Raw genomic sequence first — 23605 nt, forward strand, 5'->3', positions numbered from 1 at the left:
AGCAGGGGTGGGATTCTCCTAGTTCAGACCAGTTCGGGAGAACCCCCTGTTCTGATGGTCATCTCATTCTGAACCAGTTTACTCTGATGAGCATGTGGGCCCGCCTGCCTGCACCTGCTCTTTCCATGTCTTTTTGTTAGAGAACAGCTGATTTGCAGGGTAGAGCAGAGCAGTTTGCCACACCTCAGCTGTTTCTTCAGCAGCAGTTGAAGGTAAATATTAGCTTTTTTAAACACGGAGCATGTGCCTGCATGCACAAAGCCATGCACTCACCAAACCGGTCGTTATACCGGTTGAATTGCACCCCTCCTTGTGAGGTAGACCAGACAAAAAACACTACTAGATAAGTTAAGTCTGTTTTATTGTAAGGATGCATTAAGAAACATTTTGCAATGAACTAGTTCCAAAACTTCCATATAAAACATTTAATCCCCCTCACCCACCCACCCCCCAATTACATAGTCATCTGATCAATCAATCAAAGGCTCAACAGAGACTACTGATCTATATTATTCTGTCCATATTCATTCATTCATTCTTTTCTTTTCTGTCGTCCTCTTTCAAATATGTTGATGTTCCTCATATTTTTTGAGTTGCCCTCTTGCAGCCCAAGGCATCTTTCAATGCATCTTTGACCTGCTTGTTCCTCAAAGTGTAGACAAATGGGGTCATGAGGGGACAAACCACATTGTTGAGAATGGCCACTGCATTGTTGAAATTTTTCCCTTCACTTTTCTTTGGTATGAGGTACATAGAGATGCAGCTCCCATACGTGACAGAAACCACAATGATGTGGGAGGCACAGGTGGAGAAGGCCTTTTTCCTTCCTGCAGCTGTTGGGATGCGAAGAATGGCAGAAATGATTATTGTATAGGATATTGTGGTGATGGCTAAAGTCCCTAGAAGTGAAAAAATAGAAACAATGAAGCCAACGAGCTCCAGGAGACGTGTATCCCCACAGAGAAGTTTCATCAGTGGCTTATTGTCACAAAAAAAGTGATCAATGATGTTTGAGCCACAAATGGGGAATTGTGCGAAAGATATGGTTTGGCCAAAAATCAAGATGAATCCTGCAATCCAAGAAATCAGCACCATCCAAGTGCAAACACATTGGTTCATGATGGTGGCGTATCTTAAAGGATTGCAAATGGCCACGTAGCGGTCAAAGGACATAACCGTCAGCAGGAAAAAATCTGTAGTGCCCAAAAAGAAATAAAAAAACAGTTGGCTTATACACCCTGTGTAAGAGATGGTTTTCTTCCCCAATGCCAAATTGATCAAAGCTTTGGGAATGACCGCTGAAGTATATCCAATTTCCAAGATGGCATAATTCCTGAGGAAATAATACATTGGGGTCCTAAGGTGAAAATCCACAAGGGTGATAATAACAATTAGAATGTTTCCAGCTATGGCCATTAGGTACATGACCAAGATAAGGGCAAATAGAAGCATCTCAGGCTGGTGACTTTCAGTAAACCCCAGCAGTAAGATCTCCTCAGTCTTGGTTTGGTTCTCCATGTTATCTTAGTTGTGAGCAATCTGCGGACATAAACCCTTTGGTGAATTAAGTGAGCTTTCATTGTTTAAGAATCTGAAACTAGGCAAATATTCAGAATCGCTGGTACAACCAGTGATTCAGGATATTTTTTGGAAAGCTGAGGTGGGAAGAAAATCAATTTAGAAATAGGTTTATTCATGCATTCCCCGTGAACTCCTCAAACAACATAATCTGTCAATAACTAAAAGGACAGAGATAAAGACAATAGAGCAAAGATTGCTTGCTTAACCATCAATCAGTGCATTGTCATGCTGAAATTGCATTCATTTCAAAATCCCAAAGGTGCTTTTTCAAGAGGCAACTGGATTTTCTGGACCAGAAAGTCTAGTTGTCTCTTGAAAAAGCACTTTTGGAACAACCATGACTTGGATGACTAAGAATCTCCATAGGCATTCATTTCAAAGAATAGGTAACCAGATAAATCCTTTAGGATATACGGCTTAGACGTAGATATTGACTCTTGTTTTTTAATTCAGATGACCATGCAATAACTTTATTGTCATTTCATTGCCTACAGCTCTCAAATGCTCACCACCTTCAATGTATACTAGATTTTAGGCTTTTAGGAACACACACAAAGAGGACACTCCAAAGCTGACAAGCAAAGTATACACTGAAGGAATAAACAGTTCAAAACACAAAGAGCTATTTTCCCTATAAATATCCCAACTTCAAGACTTCAAACTGTAGCCTACCTTTCAGTGCTGTCTTTTATGTTCTCGAATAAGCTTTGTCCTTTTCAAGCAACATGTCCAGTGTCATCCTTATGCAAATCCATCTTGGATTGGCCCAGAATTATTCTTGTAACACTGACCCGAGGAGGAAGAAGTTATAATCTTGGGTTTATTCTGTCTTCATTTATTGTCATAAATCATACATTGCAATGTCCGACCTGTCAATGAATTCTTCAGCTTCAACCACAACAACACAAGAGAAAACAATAGATAGAAACTCAAGGTTAATCGCACCAAACTTGATTGCAGGAAATACGACTTCAGCAACAGAGTGGTCAATGTCTGGAATACTCTACCTGATTCTGTGGTTTCTTCCCCAAACCCCAAAAACTTTAACCTTAGACTTTCTACTATTGACCTCACCCCTTTCCTAAGAGGTCTGTGCATAAGCGCACCAATGTGCCTACCATCCCTGTCCTATTGTTTCTTTTATTTTTCTTATATGTATCCATGTATTCATAACTAAGTTTTTACTTATACCTATTATCTTGTAAGCAATTGACAAACCAAATAAATAAAATAAATAAAATACTAGTTCATGAGTGTAGATATTGACTCTTACTATCAATTGATCGTCTTCTACCAAACTACTAGTTCATGAGTGTAGATATCGACTCTTGCTTTTAATTGATTGTCTTCTACCCAACTACTGTTTCATGAGTGTAGATATTGACTCTTGTTTTTTAATTCAGATGACCATGCAATACCTCTTCAACCTAACATATCTCATCACAGAAAATGATGAATATTAATTCATTTCTGTGTTTTTTTCTCATTTTTAGATGCTGTTTGGTATCAGAAGGGTTGGGAATGGGGGTGCAGAAATCTTTCTCAGTTTGACCTTTGTATACACTCTCCTCATATACTCATATGTGCCCTTTCTCTAAATTAAGTCCTCCAATATTTTCTCCTGTCCTTTCACACACATAAATGTGACTTTTTTTTTTAAAAAAAGAGTAAAATATAGCAATACTTAAACAATTCTTTCAACAAATTATTTTACATTCTTCTATGGAAGAATGACAGATCAGATCTCCAGCTCAGATCTATATCTGAAATATTGGATTATGATGCTGGTAAAACAAAAGGTAGAGAAAAACAGAATTTCATTGGATGTTGGCTGTACTATACTATAAAAATACAATCCATAACATCCTTTCATTCCCCTTCCTATGATGCATACTCCATAACACCCTTTCATTTCCCTTCCTATGATGCAATTTTCAAGTAAGGGTTTTGGGTCTATTTGTTAGCATTTGCTCAATTATTGGAAGGCGAGCAAGGCTTCCTATTACACTTAACTAACTGTAGCATTTTTTTTCAGATTGCTATAGAATTTTAAGCATTCCTTGTAAACTATGAAACACAATTTTACAAAATCCAGAAAAGACATGCAATTACTGAAATGTAATTTTGTCAGGTGTGAAAGACACATCTTCATGTGAAAGTCCTTGTACACTGATTTACTATTAAAAACCTATGCACAGGAATCTTCTCAACTAATAGAACCTGCTTAGAGTTAGATGAGGGTCAACGACACTCAAGAAGGATTGGATTTAGCTCACTTGTGACTATGTAGGGATTCTAGGATGATCCCTCTTTTAACTTCATTCACAGGTTCTGCTACTCCTTCTCCTACATATTTTCCATTAGGTTAAATTCAATAAATCCACCTAGAAAATGTGAAGCAGAGGAATTTCTCTCTCAGCTTCCAAAACCTTCGAAAGGAGATTGGAATATTACAACCATTGAAAGGATATGGATACATTTCAAATATTTCAAAGAAGACTCAAAGAAGACTCTAGCCCTCTGCTCTGAGTTACTTATAAAGTAATAAAGATAGATTTTAAAAATCAAATAAATAAATAATAGTAGATTACACATTTGTTTTTTAAAAAAAGTTTGTTCAATTTATTGACTCCCTAAAAGCAAACAAATCTTTACCCTTCTAAGAATTAATGATCTTGGTATGGAATGAATAAGTTAGGCACCTCAGAATCCATGTGTCCATGTATTTTTCTTGACCAAACCTCAGTTGAAAGCTCTTTTGCTATTAAATGCCCAGATTGTGCTGTGATTCAAAGACTAAATGAGATATGAAGGTAGCAACTTTTTCTGAATTCTTCAAAGAAATGCTTCTTTTGTCTAGGAACTGCAGAAGATGAGAAAAGGAGAAGATGAGAAAAGGAGAAGATGAGAAAAGATCATTTGCTATAAGCAGCTGAGAGATACCACACTGAAGTCCCTAATGGATATTGTTTGAAGTTCTTAGCTATAGAAAAATTTAGGTCCTTCAAATTACTCTCCACCTCTACAATGAATTAAAGGATGTAGAATCTAGCTAGAATCTTTTGAGAACATCCTCTCATAGATATTCAGTAAATCCACATATCTCTTCTTGAGTGTATATCCTTCCTCTTCATTTAACAATTTCAAGATTGGGGAATAGCTCTTCCTGATATTAAACAATATAGACTTATTTCTACTAAAATGCCTTTCACCTAAACCAAAATATATTTTGATGGACCAAGATATGTTCTACTAATGATCTTTGGATCATCTTGTCCTTCTATAGCTTACCTTAGAAGTCACTGATTTTGGTGTGATACATGTGCATGTTATTCCAAAGCAAATACTTTCAGAGATATAGTTGTAAATATGCTTATTTAGATTATCCTTTGGGATAACTTCTATCTATCAGGGGTGATGTGGTAGCCAAACAGTTAAGATGCTGGGCTTTTGGGCTGGAAAGCTGGACAGCCCAGTTTCAAGATCCAAGCACCATATGATGGGCACCATATGATGGGATGAGCTCCCATCCTCACCTCAGCTTCGGCCAACCAAGTAATTCAAAAACATGCAAATGTGAATAGATAAATGGGGACCACTTAGATGGGAAGGTAACATTGCTTTGTGATGTCATGCTGGCCACATGACCACAGAAATGTCTTTCAATAACACTAGCTCAATGGCCTTGACATGAAGATGAGCACTGGGCCCTATAGTTGCAATCACTAGCAGAATAAAATCCCCAGGGACCCTTTATTTACCAAACAATGTATGCTATTGGATGATATTAGCTACTCATTAGAGGTTGTCTGAATCCCCATACAATGTTACCAAGCATTGTTCATTCAGCCACATTCTCTTTATTTCCATAATATTTTATATCCAAACGATGACACAAAGCCAAGATGTAGTAGGGTATAATAAAGCAGTGGTCCCCAACTGTGGGCCCTGCCTGCTAATGGGCCATGAGGGGATTGCAACCAGGCCACAGAAATGCGCACATAAATACTTGTGTGAACAGTGGGCGAGCATGAGTGCAGCTGTGCATGAGTCCATTTGCATGTGTGGCAGGTGCATGCGCATGCCGCTCACACAAATGAAGCTCTCTCTCTCTCTCTCTCTCTCTCTCTCTGTGTGTGTGTGTGTGTGTATGTGTGTGTGTGCATGAGCTTGCTGACCCCTCACATGGAAATAGTGCCTTTCCCCACTCACTGGTCCAGTTAAGTCAGAAACATTGGGGAACTCTGTAATTGAGGACTGGATTCATGTCAGATAATACTAACTTCAAAAATCCACTATATATAAAGGGACATGTTCTATCCATAAAATGGTTCCATGCAAACCAGTCTAGGTGGATGGAAAGACTTATGAACAATGACTAGATTCCTATCTACTTAATGAGGTTAGCGGATGTCCCACCAGTGTATTCACAGTTATTTAAACTGATTTAAATTTACAATCATTTGTTTCAGCGGTGGGATCCTACCTGTTCCACTATTTGTTTGGTGATCTCGCATGTGTGTGTATGCACCTAATGCATGTGCACAGCTTTCCACACACCAGCTGAAGCCTGCAGCATCAATCAGCTGAGAAGATGAAGAGAAAAGTGCAGGGGCAGGTGGGAGTGCCGATCCTGGGCTTTTCTCTTCTTTCTTCTCTCAGCTGATTATACTATCAGTTCGGTTGAACCAGGCCAAACTAGTAGCATACCACCACTGATTTGTTTAGTGATCTTTAGTGCAATCGCACTAAAAAAAGTGTCTTACAACTGCTCTTAGACTTATAGCCATGGTGGTGCAGTGGTTAGAGTGCCATATTGCAGGCTACTTCTGCTGACTGCCAGAATTTGGCAGATCGAATCCCACCAGCTCAAGATTTATTGAGCCTTCCATCCTTTCCATGGTGGGTAAAATGAGGACCCAGATAGTTGGGGGCAATAGGCTGACTCTGTAAACTGCTTAGAGAGGGCTATAAAGCACTGTGAAGTGGTATAGAAGTCCAAGCATGATTGCTATTATAACCAGTACATCATCCTCATGGTCACATGATCACATGAAACTGGAATGTATTTATGATGTATGCAGTGTCCTGGGGTCATGGCATCACCATTTATTATTTTTCTAGTTGGCCTTCAACAAGCATAGTCAATGAGGAACATCCGATTAGCTTATCAGCCATGTGATGCACTTAACAATCATGGTGATTCAATTCTCACCAATTCAAAGTTGATTCAGCCTTCCATCCTTTCTAAAGTAAGGACCCAGGTTGTTGACACTGTAAACCACTTAAAGAGAGTTGTACAGCACTGTGAAATAATTTATAAGTCTAAGTGCTATTGCTATATTTATAGTTATGAGGCTAGTTGTTTTTGTCTGGCAAGATTCTTATAGTTAAAGAATAATAAAGGAAAGCAGTCAAAAGTAGCTCTATGGGTCATTCTTGTATTGGAGCCTGACAGTGACTCACTTAACAACTGCATATTCCAGGCCCAATTGTGGTCATAAGTTGAGAACTAGTTATCTGGTTTCCCCTAGATTTCTTGAGAAAGACTGGTTATTGTGATATAGGACCAAATCAAGCAAGTTATAAGCAATAAGAAAACAGCTATCCCAAAGGTGCTTTTTCAAGAGGCAGCTGGACTTTCTGGTTTTTCTTTGAAGATGTTTTGCTTCTCATCCAAGAAGCTTCTCCAGCTCTGAGCTGAAGAAGCTTCTTCAATGAGAAGCAAAATGACTTCAACGAAAATCCAGAAAATCCAGTTACCTCTTGAAAGGCACCTTTGGGACAACCATGACCTGGAGAATCTCAATAGACAGGAAAACAGCTAATAAGATCCTAAAATGTAAGGTACCTGAGAGAATTGAGGATAAAAATAACAGACCTGATAACCAGGACCGGTCAAAGGCTTTATTAAAGATATTTGCAAATAGGACCCCAACTCCCAAACAAGTAGGAGAAAGGAGACACTACCCTTAAGATGGTTACAAACATTTATAGAATATCACATAGAAAAGATAACATAATTATTCCTGTTTTTCACATGTAGGATTTATAGGGACTTCCATCACAAAGAAATGGGTAGACCTGGGTACTTTTTCATCCTGTAACTCCTCCCAGACTCCTCCCATACCATCCTTCATGGAAATCCCCTAGCTCCCATCATCAGATTTCCTGTTATGTTCACTTAACACAATAAGTCATTAATAAGCTTCCATATTAATGTCAGGATGACTCAGTATTCATTACATGAAATCTCAAGACAAAATAAAAACCCCACTTCAGCCAAGGACGTTATATTTTTAACTTTACAGGATAACAAGTTACATACACATAATATGCTTATATAAGTGTTCAGATATCTTTCTAGAAGGTCACATTGAGAATAAAAATGGAGTCTCTTTGGTTCTATCCCTTCTTAGGTGTAACAGGTAAATATATGTATTATTTCCACATATAACAGTACATAATTTTCTGTCCCACCCACTTTCTTGGATGCACAATTTTTTTTGAAAATGTCTGATTCCAATGCAATGCAAATAAAATAAACCCGTTGATTTAAAAATCAATTTAACCCCTTTAAAACAATAACTTTAATTTTAACCTTAGGGCCTGGCTATTGGAAAATTCCGTTTGATGAAGTCTGATCACCAACTTTCATGAAGAGTTTGTGCGATATAAAAGCCAAGTCAAGAGAGCAATTAGCTGGAGCATTTAAACTTATATATCACTTCATAATACTTTACAGTCCTCTAAAAGCAGTTTGCAGAGTCAACATGTTGCCCACAACAATCTGGGTTCTTATTTTCCTGACCATGGAAGGATGGAGGGCTGAGTCAACCTTGAGCCAGTCAGAACTGAACTCAATATGGCATTCTAACCACTGTGCCACCACAATTCAGAAATTAAACAGAAATTGTCATCAAAGCCTCTATTTTTATTGTAAATAATTAAGCAAATAATTATTTTTTTTCATCTATTGTCTCCCAATTTTTCAATCACCTGTCTATCCTATGTAGAATGAAAGAGGTGTGTTTATATATGCACATCCGCCAATCCATACTCACTCATACATGCAACTAGAACATACGTGTGGGATTGAAGTCTCCAGTTTTACCTATTCCATCTCAAATCTTCCCAAAGTTGCATAAATTGAATTTTTAATTGTGTATGTCTTTGCGCATATACATACAGCTACTGAACAGTTTATTTAGGCTATTTGCATGATTGTTGAACATTTGTGGAATTACATAACTGATCTTACTTAATAATAGAATAAAAGCAATAGCACTTAGACTTACAGTATATACCACTTTACAATGCATTACAGCCCTTTTTAAGTGGTTCACAGAACCAGTCTATTGCCTTCAACAATCTGGGTTCTCATTTTACCAACCACAGAAGGATGGAAGTCTGAGTCAACCTTGAGCCGGTCAGGATCGAACTGCTGGCAGTTGGCACAATTAGCCTCTATACCATAATAACTCTAGAATAACAGAATAACAAAGTTACTCAGGCAAGAAACCCTACACCATTTTAAGTTGTTGTCCTATCTCTACTTGTGTTAGTTGTGGCAGTAAATTAGATCCATTTAATATATTAGGATTTAACGGTGCCCAGATGCAATGGATAGATTTCCTCCTCTCCTTTTGACTTATTAAACTGAGAGTCTACTACACAGTTGTTTATTACATATAGGTTTCTGTGTTTATTAGTATATGAATTCAAAATAGAGGTTAATGTGAGATTTCTTAAACACAAGGTGAATTGCTGGTTAAGATCCCATCTCAACATATGTCAGTAATGATTGTCTTCTTCAGGAAGGATATTGGGGAATTCTTTTGGATGTCCAGCTAGTTAATCTTCAGAACAATTCCAACTCTTTCCAATTTCAAAATGCCCTTGACCATTAAAACACTCAGATGTTTCAAGAAATTTCTGTTTCCTCAACTCCCACCTTTGAAAGATCTCTCTCTATTCTTAAGATTCCAGGGGAAAGAAATAAACAGTACAATGCTTATATGTAATTGGACATGAAGATCCTATTTTGTAGGTCCTTCAGTGCCTGAGAGCATCAATGGATATTCCATGAAATTATCAGGTTTAACTATAGGGCTTTGGCACTAGAAAATGCTACTTCAAATTACCAAATAACTTTGTCAGCCCTTCAAACAAGAGATCAGGTACACCAAGTCTACAAAGAACAGTATTGTCAGGTTTTCCTTGGACCTTTAATGATGCTTACAACCTGTTTAAACAGATCTTTCAAGGCTTCCCGAACTTGTTTGTTTTGCAAGGTGAAGATGAAAGGAGTCAGTAATGGAGGAACAATTGTATTAATAAGGGACAAGTTTCTTGGAAAACTCTGTTTTGTTTGTCTGGGTTGGGTTGACATAAAGGAAGAGGGAGCTCCCATAGGCGATGAACACAACCATAAAATGAGAAGCACAAGTGGAAAACGCCTTCCTTCTGCCTGTAGCAGTTGGGATGTTCAAGATAGTTCTGATTATGTTGATGTAGGAAACCATGGAAATGAACCAAGTCCCAAACAGTACAAGAGCAGCAAGCAAGGAAAGAACAAATTCAAGAAATCTGGTGTCCCCACACAGGAGATGTAGCAGTGGTGCACTGTAGCAGAAGAAATGGTTCAGGATGTTTGAGTTGCACATTGGAAACTGTAGGAAGACCGAAAATATACTGACATAAATGAAGAAGCTTCCAATCCAGCAACAAAAAATAAGCAAGGTACATAAACGCTTGTGCATGATGGATGGATAGTGCAAAGAGTTGCAGATGGCTAGGTATCTATTGAAGGACATGACAACAAAGAAGAAGACCTCCGTAGTGCCCAGATAGAAATACCAGGACTGTAAGATACAACCAACATAGGAAATATTTTTACTGCCCATCAGCAAATGTGACAAGGTTTGAGGGGTAACAACAGTAGTGTAACCAATTTCTGTAATGGAGAAATTCCAGAGGAAGAAATACATTGGAGTATGTAGCCTGTGGTCTACATGAGCCAGGATGGTAATCATAAAATTTCCTGTAATTGTCAGTAAGTAGCAAAGTAAAAGAATGAAGAAGAACAGGAGCTGCAGTTTTCGAACATCTGTCAAACCAAGCAGTATGAACTCTTTGATTGTTGTTTCATTACTTTTCATGGTTCCCATAGAACTGCAATCAGCAAACTGATGAAGAAGAAAATTATTTTTCTTAACATGAATACTGAGCTGAGTACATCTGCTTTGAAAATTTTGTGGTCATTCAAATACCCTCCCCATAATCTCTGTATTTTCAAAGGATGATTTTCTCTATTTATACCATAAGAAGAATTCTTCTTTCAAATGGAAAACATTATCTGTATGCATTTTCCCCAAATTGTTACAGACTTGTAAATCTTCTTTATTCAAAACATACCATGTTTCCCTGAAAATAACATCCTGTCTTATATTTTTTTTGCCACCAAAAAAAGCACCAGGTCTTATTTTCAGGGGATGTCATCCACTAAGTGGCCTCACTTGCACTTGTTGCCCCTGGCCTCCTTTTCGCTGTCAGAGGCCTTCAGGTTTTTTTTCTGTGGCCGGCAAGGCTTTCCTGAAGTTTTTTATTTTAACAACAAACAAAACAACATAAGACATACAACATAAAACATAAAAACATCATCCTTCTTCATAAATTTACAAACAGTGTATTGGTTGGTTTACCACTTTTTTGTGTGCATCCATTTCCTAAACGCTAACATACATAATAACTCATCTTATCAATCAATAATTGTATAACCCAATATCATCACTAAGAAATCATTTATCTATAATTTTATTAACTCATACTTTAACGAGATAACTATAATTTACTTAATTTATTTTGCAATAAATCATAAGATCATACCAAATCTATCTTAATAAAGTTTTATAAAAATAAAATATATAAAAAATATCCTAAATCTAAATGTTCTATTATTATGTTTTATTATCTAACCATTGATAAAAAAGATCCCAAACTTTGTAAAATTGTTTATCTTCTTGTTCTCTAATTTCAAATGTCAATTTACTCATTTCAGCACAATCCAATATTTTCTTAATAATTTCTTCCTCTGATGGAATTTTCTCACTCTTCCAGTTTTTAGCAAATAAAATCCTAGCCGCCGTTAATACATTTACAATCAAATACTTCAAATTTTTATTATATGTATCAAGTAAGATTCCCAATAAAAAAATCTCTGGTTTCAAGTCTATATGTGTCTTTATCATTTTTTCCAACCATATGCGAATTTTAGTCCAATATTTTCTAGCATCCTCACAAGTCCACCGCATATGGTAGTATGAGCCAGGTATCTGATGACATTTCCAGCACTTTTCAGATTTGTTCTTGAACATTCTTACAATTCTTGTTGGGGGAAAATGCCACCTGTAAAACATCTTATACAAGTTTTCTTTATAAGCTGTTGACATTGTCATTTTATAATTTTGAGACCACAATTTTTCCCATTTCTCCAAATCAATCCCATATCCAAAATTCTTCCCCCAAACAATCATCGTTTCTTTAACTTGTTCCTCCTCTAATATAATTTCCAACAGATAACTGTATAATTTTTTAATCACTTTTTCATCAGTACCTGTCAAGATCCTATCTAAATCAGTCAATTTATCATAAAATCCCTCCATTTTAGAATCTATAAGATACCTTGAATGTATTTGCACATATGAAAACCAATTCATCTTTATGCCTTGTTCTTCTAGTTTTTGCATTGTTTTAAGTTCACTCTTTTCATCCAATATTTCCCCATATCTAACTGTTTGTTCCTTCTCATATATTATAGGATAAGAAAAGGCTTCAATAGTTGATAACCAGACTGGGATTTTCAAATAACATTTTCTCTTAATTTTCTCCCAATTCAACCATAAAGACTCCCGTATGTAATGCCTTCTAAAGTAGCCCTGCGATTTAGTTCCCTTATACCACAGAAAAGCATGCCATCCCAGTAATAAATCATGTCCTTCTAATGTCAACAATCTGGTCTTTCTTAATGTTATCCATTCTTTAACCCACATTAAATTTGCAGCTTGGTAGTACAACTCCCAGTTCAGAAGGCCAAATCCTCCTCTAATTCTAGCATCTTGTAGAAGTTTTAATTTTATTCTGGCTTTCTTACCTTGCCATATAAACTTCAACACAATTTTATTTAATGATCTGGAGCTTTGTTATCAGCTACAGAGGTCTTGAGGAAAGCCTTGCCAGCCTTGGTGGCTGCAGAAGAAATGGGCCAGCAAGGCAGGTGTTGGGCTGCACATGGCCTGGCTACAATTTTCCTAAGATAAGTCATAGGGCAGCTCCACCACCACCCCAACATTCTCATCCTTGCTTAATTTTTACCTATACACTCTGGTGTGGGCGGTATCTTAATTAGGGCCTATTTTGGGGATAATGCATATACTTTTAAACCTTCCTCAAAACTTACTCCTAATTTTAAGGGTTAAAAAACCCTACAACATTTCATAGTGAAGGATAACAGTATCTAAGTGAAATTTTATGTGCTGTAAATCCACATTAAAATGAGATCCAGAAGTTTTACTTCCCCAGCCCTAAATACTTCCTAAAAAAAACCTCCTGTCTTTTAGTTCTTCTAAATGAACATGGATATTTTGGACAATTGTAGACACACCTTTAAAAAATCCCTGTATGTATTCAAACAATTAAAGGGGATCAGGTCTGTATTATGTTATTTTGTATTAATTAAATTACTTCACCGGCCCTTATAAGTGAAGAAATCTTTGCTTTCTGGGATTTTTTTTTATCATATACTCACATTATCTATCGATTTGGGCTTGAAGCAGTAAAGTGGGGAAAGATATCCAAAAGGTTTGTACATGGAGACCTCAGAAGCCATAAGTTCAGATCTTTCTCTCAGACAAACCTCAGCTAAAGCATGCTTAAAAGTTGGCATTAAATTGTAGTGTTGTGCATCCTTAAAAGTTTAAAGGCAAAGCAAAAAGGCTGTGGAAAGCATGGGAGGTCATAAAGATTGCATTTCTTTCTGACTCCTTAACAGAGTCAGCCTCATGTATTCTCTAGCATCATGAAGGAGTTGGAGAAGACAATCAACAGAAGCTTCAGAAGGATACATTTACTTTAGGCAGTAGCATGATGAAAGAATTGCTATATTAATGCCCTCAAGAGATCCTATCTGTGGTTCTTAGATGGAAAATGTGCAGGTCCTTTGGGATATATTTCTGTCTTCAGAATTGCTAAACGTTGTACAATCCAATAAGACTTTTTTTAAAAAAATCATTCCATCAAACTCTTACTAAAGTGTAAATCCCTCTTCCTTGTTTAAACAATATTCATAGAAGGGGAAATAGCTTCTCTTGACCTCAAAAAATTGTGAATATAGGCCCAATGGCCTATATTCAATGGCCCAATTTTCTTTTCATTAATGATCTTTGTGTCACCTTGCCTTCCAAAAACATATCTTGAAAATCATTTAGTTCCTTCAGTAGGATAGATATATGAAATTGGGGCAATGATTTCAGATATAACTTGTATGTGAGAATTTTTTTCCTAGTATATCCTATGGGGCAAGATACAGATAGATGGATGTATAACTACATAGCTAGATAGCTATGTAGCCAGATATTGATAGGTGGTTCGAATTGCTTGAGCCAGGTATAAAGCAAAGAGGCAGTGTAGTATCATAGTTGGGGAAATGGATACAATTCAGAAAGTGTGCTGCTCCAATCACTCACACACAAAGACACATAAGTGAAGTTTAGAGAGTTTATTAACATCACCCAGTAATTCCCTTCACCCAGCCTCAGAGCTGTCCCAAATCAATCCAGCTACAAACAGGCCAAGTTAGTCCACAAAGCAATGGCCAATAGTCCAAAAAAAAACAAAACACAAATGGAAAGTCACTCCAACAAATAAGTCCACTGTTAAGTTCGGAAAGGAGGGAGGCCACACCAGAGCTTCAGTCATAACACACTTTATTCGTAGGAATAAAGGGGGCTGTCGCGTCTGCAGCTAACAGCAGACCTACCAGCGAACAGCGGCTGGCTCAACCTAGCAGCCGGCTTTTATAGCCGACTGTCGAAGGGAGCCAGCCAATGGGGACTAAGAACGCCCTGCAGGAATTGGGACCTGATGGGGAACTGGTGTCAGCCCCAAGGACATAACACCCCTTCCCCCAGATACGAACATGAGTAGTCTTTAAGGTATGAAGGCAGTTTGTGTTGCCGCTCTGACCGTCTTAGTTCGGGTGTAGGAGCGGGTGGCACAGAGTTCGGGACAGCGGGGGTTTGGTCCCTTGGTAGCTGTCCAGCCACCCGATCTTGCTCGCCGGTCGCCGGCCGGGTTGTCGACTCGCTTCGGTCCCCTGGTGCGGTAGAGGAACTGCTGGGGACGGTTGCTGGTTCTGTAGGATGGTTACGGTCAGCCGTCTGCTCCCTCGGTTCGGTTGGTGGAGACAGGTTACTCTGAGTGTCCCAGCTAGGTGCCGGATGCGGTGCCTGGAATGTTGCCGTGGTCTCTGGGTCGGTGGTGGCGTGCTCGTTCTGCCGGCTCCTCAACTGATCCAGGTGTCTCCGCCAAATGCGCCCGTCTTCTAACTGGACGTGGTACGACCTGGGCCCCGTGATGGCCACGATCCTGCCAGGTACCCACAACGGGTCTCCGCGTAATTCCTGGTGAAGACTTGATCCTGTAAGACAAAACTCCTGACCCTACTGTTAGTCCCAATGGGTGTGTCTGGGCAATAGTGAGGGTGCAGCCTGTCTAGTATTGTCCTTAAGCATCTGCCCATCAGTAGCTCTGCCGGAGACTTGTTTGTGACCGTGCAAGGGGTCGAGTGTTGGCTTATAAGGAATCTAGAGAGTCTGGAATGCCAGTCATCTTGGGTGAACCTGGCGAGGGCCTCTTTGGTTGTTCTGACTGCTCTTTCAGCCAACCCATTGCTCGAGGGGTGAAAGGGAGCCCTTAGGATGTGCCGGATGCCCAGGTTGGCGACATACCGGCTGAAGTCTGTGGACGTAAATTGAGGACCGTTATCCGACACAATAGTGTCCGGGAGACTGTGTGACGAATAACAAACGAGTCAGTGCTTGGGCGATCGCTCGTGTGGTGGTTGAGAGTAGGAGTGCCACATCGATCCATTTAGAAAATGAATCTACTACTATTAGGAATGTCTTGCCATGGAATGGGCCGCCAGGTCAACATGTAGACGAGACCATGGTGCATTGGCGCTTTCCCATTTGGTGGGAGGGTGACTGGGGGTGCTGGCGGGATTCTTGACAGGGACGGCAGGAGCTTACCCATTTCGCAATTTCGTCGTCCATGCCCGCCACCATACATAGCTCCGTGCCAACGCCTTCATTCGTACAATGCCGGGTGCCCCTCGTGTAATGCCTTCAGGACGGGTCTGTGTAGTGATTCCGGAATGACAACTCTGGTCCCCCATAGCAGACAACCCTGTAAACTGGAAAGTTCCTGTTGGCGGACTTTAAAGGGTGAAAATTCGTTAGAAGGGTTACTACCCGCCACCCCTCCGTACCCAGTCCAGGACCTGGGCGATCAGTCTGTCCTTCCTGGATTGGAAGGCAATGTCTCTCGCCGTGACTGTAATTCTGAACTCACTGGTGTCAAAAATGGTGTGGACTGGGGCCGGATCCTCCACGGGCGTTGGTAGCGGGCATCGGCTGAGGGCGTCTGCATGGCTGAGATTTTTTCCTGGATGGTGAACTAACTTGTATGAATATGCTGCCAGGAATAAGGTCCATCTTGTCATTCGGGGAGACAAGACTTGGGGTGTTTGCTTCTCTCCGGAGAGAAGTCCCAACAACGGTTTGTGATCTGTAACCAGTTCGAAGTTGTGCCCAAACAGAAATTCATGAAATTTTTAACTGCTGCTACGGCAGCTAGGGCCTCTTTGTCGATTTGGCTATAGTTGCGTTCTGTCGTTGAAAATGTTCTAGAGAAGAACGCAATTGGGGCTTCGGACCCGTTGGGTAGTCTATGACTTAATACGGCCCCAATCCCGAAAGGTGAGGCATCTGCTGCCAAAACTAGCGGTAGGTTCTGGTTGAATTGGATCAGTACAGCGTCTGAAGTGAGGAGTGACTTGACTGCCCTGAAGGCGTATTCTCTTTGGGTCCCCAGTGCCATGGAACATTTTTATCTAAGAGTCTATGTAGTGGTTCTGCCACTGATGCCTTGTCGGCAGAAATGACGCATAGAAATTCAGCAGGCCTAGGAAGGCTTGTAGTTCTGGTTTGGAAGACGGCGTGGGTGCCTTGTGAATGGCTTTAACCTTTGATTCTACCGGGTGGATGCCAGAGGCGTCTATTCAGTATCCGAGAAAGTCCACCTGCTTAGTGGCTATGGTGCATTTTTCTTTTTTTAGTTTGAGGCCATGCTGTCTGAATCTGTCCAACACCCCTCTAATTCTGAGGAAAAGCTGTGTTCTGTCCCGGGCGGAAACCAAGATGTCATCAAAGTACGGAACCACGCCAGGGAGGCCCTGTAGGATCCGTTCCATTAACGACTGGAATATGCCCAGGGCGACACTCACACCAAATTGGAGGCGCTTGCATCGGAAGGCCCCTCTGTGGGTAACAATGGTTTGCAATTCGGCCATTTGGTTGTCCACAGGAAACTGTTGGTAAGCCTGTGACATATCCAATTTGGCGAATATCGTTCCGGGTTCGAATGTGTGCAGTAAATGCTGGATTACTGGCACCGGGTATGTGCTAGTCTGTAAATAGCGATTTATTGTGGTCTTGTAGTCTGAGCACATCCTTATACTACCATCTTTTTGAGGGTGTGACAATAGGTGTCTCCCACTTAGCAAAATCCGTGGGTTCGATTACCCCTTGTTTTAACAATTTGTCTAGTTCCGCATCCAGCTTAGAACGCAGAGCGAATGGCACTCTCCGCGGTTTCAAGCGGATGGGAACTGCCTGGGGGTCCACTGAGAAGGAAATAGGTGTGCCCCTGTAGCACCCTAATTCATCGCTGAAAACGTCCAGCGTAATCAGAGAACAGTGAGTCGGTGTCAGAGGACGAGACAGCATGTACCCCGTTAAGCTAAGGCCAAGAGAGGGGAACCAATCCAACCCCAAAAGACTAGGAAGGGCACCATCAACTACCACTAATGGCAGGTGGCCTTTAAAGGTTCTGAATTTGACTAGGAACTTGCCTGTTCCGATTACTGGAATGTTCTTCCCTTGGTAGTCTCGTAAGGATAGGCGACTCTTCTGCAGCTGTTTCCTGGACAGGCTGGGACGTATTTTCTTGAGCGTGCTCCATGAAATAATCGAGAGCGCTGACCGGTATCGACCTCCATTAGGCAGGGTCTACCTTCTAAATGAATGGAGAGTTTAATTTTATTGGGTGTTAAGAAGGTATGGTTAGCTTGATAGCATGTAAAACAATTTTCTACTTGCCTGGATGGCCCCGAGGGGGCGTAAGATGGCGGCTTTTGTGGAGCCACATGCGCTGCCTGGCACACCCTAGCGATGTGTCCTCTTCTGCTGCAGTTGTTGCAGGTGGCACTTTTGAACCTGCACGTTGCTCTGGCATGGGGACCCCCACAGGAGAGGCACAGCGGGGTGTGCCTAGGTGCGTTGCCTTCTCTCGGTCTAGTTCCTACCTGTGGCTGCTTGAATGGTTTGAGACGGTGCACCTCAGATTGCTCGATGGGCTCTTCTTCGTTCACTGCCTCCTCAGAATGCACAGTGACTAGGTTAGCTTTGGGGGTGCTTCCCTGTATTTCAGCCACTGACTGTATTGCCAATTCTGCAGCCAGGGCTTCTTCGATGGCTTGTGCGAGGTTGAGGTCCTTCCTTGCCAACAACCGCCTCTGTAGCCTTGTATCCTTGACTCCGCAGACAAGTTGGTCCAGGAGCATGTCATCAAGGTAGCCTTTAAATTCACAGTGCAGGGCTGCAGTTCTGAGGGCTGCCATATATTGGTTTATGGTTTCTCCCTCCGCTTGCTTCCTCATGCGAAAGGCGAAGCGTCTCGCGATCTGCGACGGTTTCGGCGAATAATGATTGGAGAGGGTCTCCAGTAGCTCAGACCATGGGACATTCTTGAGTTCTCTTGGGGCGAACAGTGCTGTTGCTGTGTCAAATACGGTGGCCCCACAATAGCTCAGGAAGAATGACTTCTTTTTGTTGTCTGTAGCGTCGGCCAGACCCACAGCATCAATATAATGGTTAAATCGGTTTTTATAAGAGTCCCATTTATCTTCGTCTGGTTTAAATGGCGGGAACGCCGGATTCGCATTCATGACTGGTTCAGCTTGTGGCAGGTAAAACAAGTCTCACTGGGAATACAGGCCCTGGAAAAGGTAGCAGCTACAGTTTGTAGTGCTGTTAAATGAGTGTTCAGCTTCTGAGTTCTCTCTGGGTTGTACAGGTAGCAGCTGCGCTCGCAGTGCAATTTCGGTCTAGTGATTCAGCTCGTGGAATCTCTATGGGTTTTCTCGCTCTCTGCAGCCCTTGGTGGCTGGGAACAGACGTTATAACTGACGTCTGTTTGAAATTCACGCCCTTACAAGGGCGAGGCGGCAATGGCTGCAGCTGCGCGCTGACAGCAATTTGAATTTCGCGCCTAGATTTAGCGGTCATGAGCGTCGCGCTGGAGCTTCGCTACACGAAATTCTGGCAAGCTTGCTGTTGGGCGGCTGAGGCTCTCAGCGCCCAACTCTCTTGTAAGCTTATTTGTGTTCTTGAGCGGCTACACGCTCCGCGCTTCCTTCTCAAATGGCTGCCGAGCTCTCAACCACGCTGACTACGGTTCAGCGCTTCAGATTCGTGACATTCAGCTCTTGTATAGCTGCTGGTTGGCCACATCCCATCCTCGTCGCCAATGTTAAGTTCGGAAAGGAGGGAGGCCACACCAGAGCTTCAGTCATAACACACTTTATTCGTAGGAATAAAGGGGGCTGTCGCGTCTGCAGCTAACAGCAGACCTACCAGCGAACAGCGGCTGGCTCAACCTAGCAGCCGGCTTTTATAGCCGACTGTCGAAGGGAGCCAGCCAATGGGGACTAAGAACGCCCCCGCAGGAATTGCGGACCTGATGGGGAACTGGTGTCAGCCCCAAGGACATAACAAACTTAATCCACCAGGCCAAACTGAAATACACCCACAAGAGAAATACACCTACAAAAGGGGCCCAAAATGGAGCCCGAAATGGAGCCCGTGGGGATGTGGTGTCCCCCCGTGTCCTGTTTTGGCTCTCATGAGACTCCAGGGAGGCTTGCTAGACCTAAAATGGAGCACAGAAGGGTGCAATATGCTCCCCTGTGCCCCATTTTGGTACTCTCAAGGGCTTCCTAGGCCCAAAATGGAGCAAGGGTGTGTGTGGGGCACCCCATTTTGGCTCCTGAGACTCCAGGGAGACTTGCTAGGCCCAAAACCCAGTGCAGGGAGGTTCAGCATGGGCCCCCTGCACCTGGTTTTGGCTCTCCAGAGGCTGCAGGGGAGGCCTTCTGGGCCCAAAACCACTGGTGGGATTCAATTTTTTTTACTACCGGTTCTGTGGGCATGGCTTGGTGGGCATGGCAGTGTAAACTGTAAAATCTCCAGTCAGAAGTTGTATTTGCTGGTTCTTTGAACTACTCAAAATTTCTGCTACCGGCTCTCCAGAACCTGCTGAATACCATCTCTGCCCAAAACGGGGCACGGGGGTATAACACTGGCCCCACACACCATGTTGGCTCCCAGGAGGCTCCAGGAAGCCTTGCTAGGTCCAAAACCAGGCACAGGAGGTGCAGTGTGCCACTCTGGCACCCCATTTTGGCTCTCCTGAGTCTCTAGGGAGGCTTGATAGGCCCAAAAGGGGTGCAGAGGTATGCAGTTTGGACCCCCTCTTCATTTTGGCTCTCCTGAGGCTGTAGGGGAGAACTTCTAGGCCCAAAATAGTGGCACAGGTCCCACCCCACCCCATTTTGGCCCCCAGGAGGCCCCAGGGGGGCTTGATAGGGCCAAAATGGGTGCAGGGGGATATGCCTCCCCGAGCTCTGTTTTTGTTCCCAGGAGGCTGCAGAGAGGCTTACCAGATCCAAAACAGGGGGTGTGGGGGATGTGGCAAAAGAAAGAAAAAAGACAAAGAAAGAGGGAGGGAGGGAGAAAGAAAGGGAAGAAAGGGAGAAAGACAGGGAGGAAGAGAAGAAAGAAAGAAAGAAAGAAAGAAAGAAAGAAAGAAAGAAAGAAAGAAAGAAAGAAAGAAAGAAAGAAAGAAAGAAAGAAAGAAAGAAAGAAAGAAAGAAAGGGGAGGGAGAGAGGGAGGGAAGTGAAGAATAAAGGGAAGGAAGGAAGGGAGGGAGGGAGGGAGGGAGGGAGGGAGGAAGAAAGGGAAGAAAGGGAGAAAGACAGGAGGAAGAGAAGAAAGAAAGAAAGAAAGAAAGAAAGAAAGAAAGAAAGAAAGAAAGAAAGAAAGAAAGAAAGAGGGGAGGGAGAGAGGGAGGGAAGTGAAGAATAAAGGGAAGGAAGGAAGGAAGGGAGGGAGGGAGGGAGGGAGGGAGGAAGAAAGGGAAGAAAGGGAGAAAGACAGGGAGGAAGAGAAGAAAGAAAGAAAGAAAGAAAGAAAGAAAGAAAGAAAGAAAGAAAGAAAGAAAGAAAGAAAGAAAGAAAGAAAGAGGGGAGGGAGAGAGGGAGGGAAGTGAAGAATAAAGGGAAGGAAGGAAAGGAGGGAGGGAGGGAGGGAGGGAGGGAGGAAGGAAGGAAGGAAGGATGGAAGGAAGAGGAAAGAGAGAAAGAAAGAAAGGGAGGGAAAAGAAAATGAATGAGATTTGGATGGATGAACAGATGGATAAAAGGAGGAAGGGAGGCAGAGAAAAGGGAGTAGAAGGAAGGCCCATGAACCCTGGCACTAGACACAGATTTAGCTTTAAAACAGCACAGCAATCGAGGACTTGAAGGGACCTCAGAGGTCATCTAGTCTAACCCCCTGCTCCAAGAGCATTGTTAAAGTGAGTTTCTCTCTTTTGACCCACCCAGTCACATGACCACATAGCCATGCCTACCCAATCAGATGACCATCTAGACACGCCCACCAAGCCATGCCCAGAGAACCATTTTTTGAATCCCACCACTGAACACCTCCCTATGCCTGACATGATAAATAGTTTTTAGGGCAGCCCATTAAGATGGGTGGGACCTTCTCCTGAATAATCTGGCAGATCTCCATTGCTCTTGTCTTTTATCTACCCTGCATTCTCTCAGATCCACCACCGAAAGTATCTCTTCCTCCTCCTTCTCTTCCTGACTATCCACCCTTGCAAGCTCTCCCCTCCATCAATCTCATTTTGTCGACTATTCAGTCATTAATTAATCCAGTTCCTGACGTGCCAGGAATGAGCCCATCCTCCCTTGAGATGACCTTCATGGGAGAAATTAAGGAGTCATCAAATGAAGACATCACAAAATCTCATTTATAGTTCAAATACACTAGGAGGTTTAAGGGCAGGCCTCTCCCCCTCCCTCCCTCCCTCCTTCTCCCCCTCTTTCTTTCTCTCCATCTATAACCAGCCCCAGATTTTTTTTTAATGTTGGAAAGTCTTCTTGAACTTCATGGCAAAATTTGCTGTTGGTAGGAGGAGAGACCCAGTCTACCGTTCCTACTTTAGGAGAAACCACAAGACTCGGTCCCTTCTCTCTTAACATCTTCAGTGAGGCACTGGATTACACAATCGGATAGTTTGGAGTGATGCTGATGTTATCCAGCTTTGTATCTATAAGACAGTTATATACAGAAATATAAATGGTAGACAAAATATCTTCTTCTTAACTCTACATAGAGAACTTTGCAATAAATACCAGACACAAGGAGAAAAAACACAACCTCTATAATGTCAGCCTTTTATAAACACCACTTTAAAGGGGTAGAACCCATCCTTAGTCTTAAAGAGGCAGTACTCATGAGGATTCATCTTCAACTGCATCATCCTTACATTGCATCAACCTTATAGCAATTGCCAGCTATTAAATCTTATACCTCAACACAAGGTCCCTTCCACCTTTGTTATTCTACTCTGCTCTGCTCTGCTCTGCTCTGCTCTGCTCTGCTCTGCTCTGCTCTGCTCTACTCTACTCTACTCTAGTTTATGAGAGGCTGCATCTAGCAAAGCGAGGCTAAAGCTCAGGATGGCAGTTCTGACAGACACTTACTCCTTGTCCCCTTTGAATAATTATATTGAGTTTTTATTATACAAAAAATTTACTTCATATTCATATTTTGTATTTGAGTATGTAGGAACTCAAAAAAAAAAAAAAAAACACCCTTCTATTGCACAATTCCTTGGAAACAAACTATCTCCATATAACCTTTAAAAACCTTTAACAAAGACCAAAGAAAGGAGGAAGCTTGTTAAAAGAAAGATCCAACCTAGAAGTTAGGTTTTCTGATAGTGAACACAATTAACTTGCCTCTGATAGTTGTAGATGCTTCACCACCAGAGGTTTTCAAAAATAGAATGGACAACCTTTTGACTGAAATGAGGTAAAATCTCTTGCCTTCAGAGGAGGGCTGGACTAAAAGACCTACAAAGTCCCTTCTATCTCTACAATTCTATGATCTAAAACAAGGGTTTTCAAACTTGGCTTGTGGACTTCAACTCCCAGAATTCCCAAGCTAACATGACTGGAGGAGGAATTCTGGGAGTTGAAGTCCACAAGTCTTAAAGCTGTCAAGTTTGAAGACTCCTGGTCTAAAACATTCAGGTGTTCCAAGTAAATTCTCTTTCCTCCACTCCCAACTTTGAAATTTCTCTCTACTTTTCAGATTTAGGGGAAAAGGAAGAGATTTTTTAAAAAAACCAGATGACACTTATTAGATGACACTAATTTAACATGAAGACCCTATTTTTCAGACTCTTCAGTGCTGGATAACTTCAATGGATATTCCACAAAATTAGCAGGTTCAATCATAGAGCAATAATACTCCAAACTACCAAATAACTGTCTATTTTTCAGCCCTTAAAACAAGAGATCAAAATACACCAAATTCAGAACGAACAATCTGT

At 41.6% G+C, this 23605-nt stretch overlaps 1 protein-coding gene and 1 pseudogene across 1 annotated transcript; both read right to left on the reverse strand.

Moving 5' to 3' along the window:
• Positions 1–426: 426 nt before the first annotated feature.
• On the reverse strand, positions 427–1572 carry LOC113449851 (olfactory receptor 6E1-like). Its single transcript, XM_026720991.2, has one exon. The coding sequence runs from the start codon at positions 1516–1518 to the stop codon at positions 580–582; it is 939 nt and encodes a 312-aa protein (XP_026576776.1). The 5' UTR covers positions 1519–1572; the 3' UTR covers positions 427–579.
• An 8218-nt stretch (positions 1573–9790) lies between these two features.
• Positions 9791–10742, reverse strand: LOC148124343 (olfactory receptor 2AP1-like; annotated as a pseudogene).
• Between the last annotated feature and the right edge of the window lie 12863 nt (positions 10743–23605).

The sequence above is a fragment of the Pseudonaja textilis genome, chromosome Z (genome assembly GCF_049901715.1).
Source record: "Pseudonaja textilis isolate UNSWEBS1 chromosome Z, rPseTex1.2, whole genome shotgun sequence".
Classification (NCBI taxonomy): Eukaryota; Metazoa; Chordata; class Lepidosauria; order Squamata; family Elapidae; genus Pseudonaja; species Pseudonaja textilis.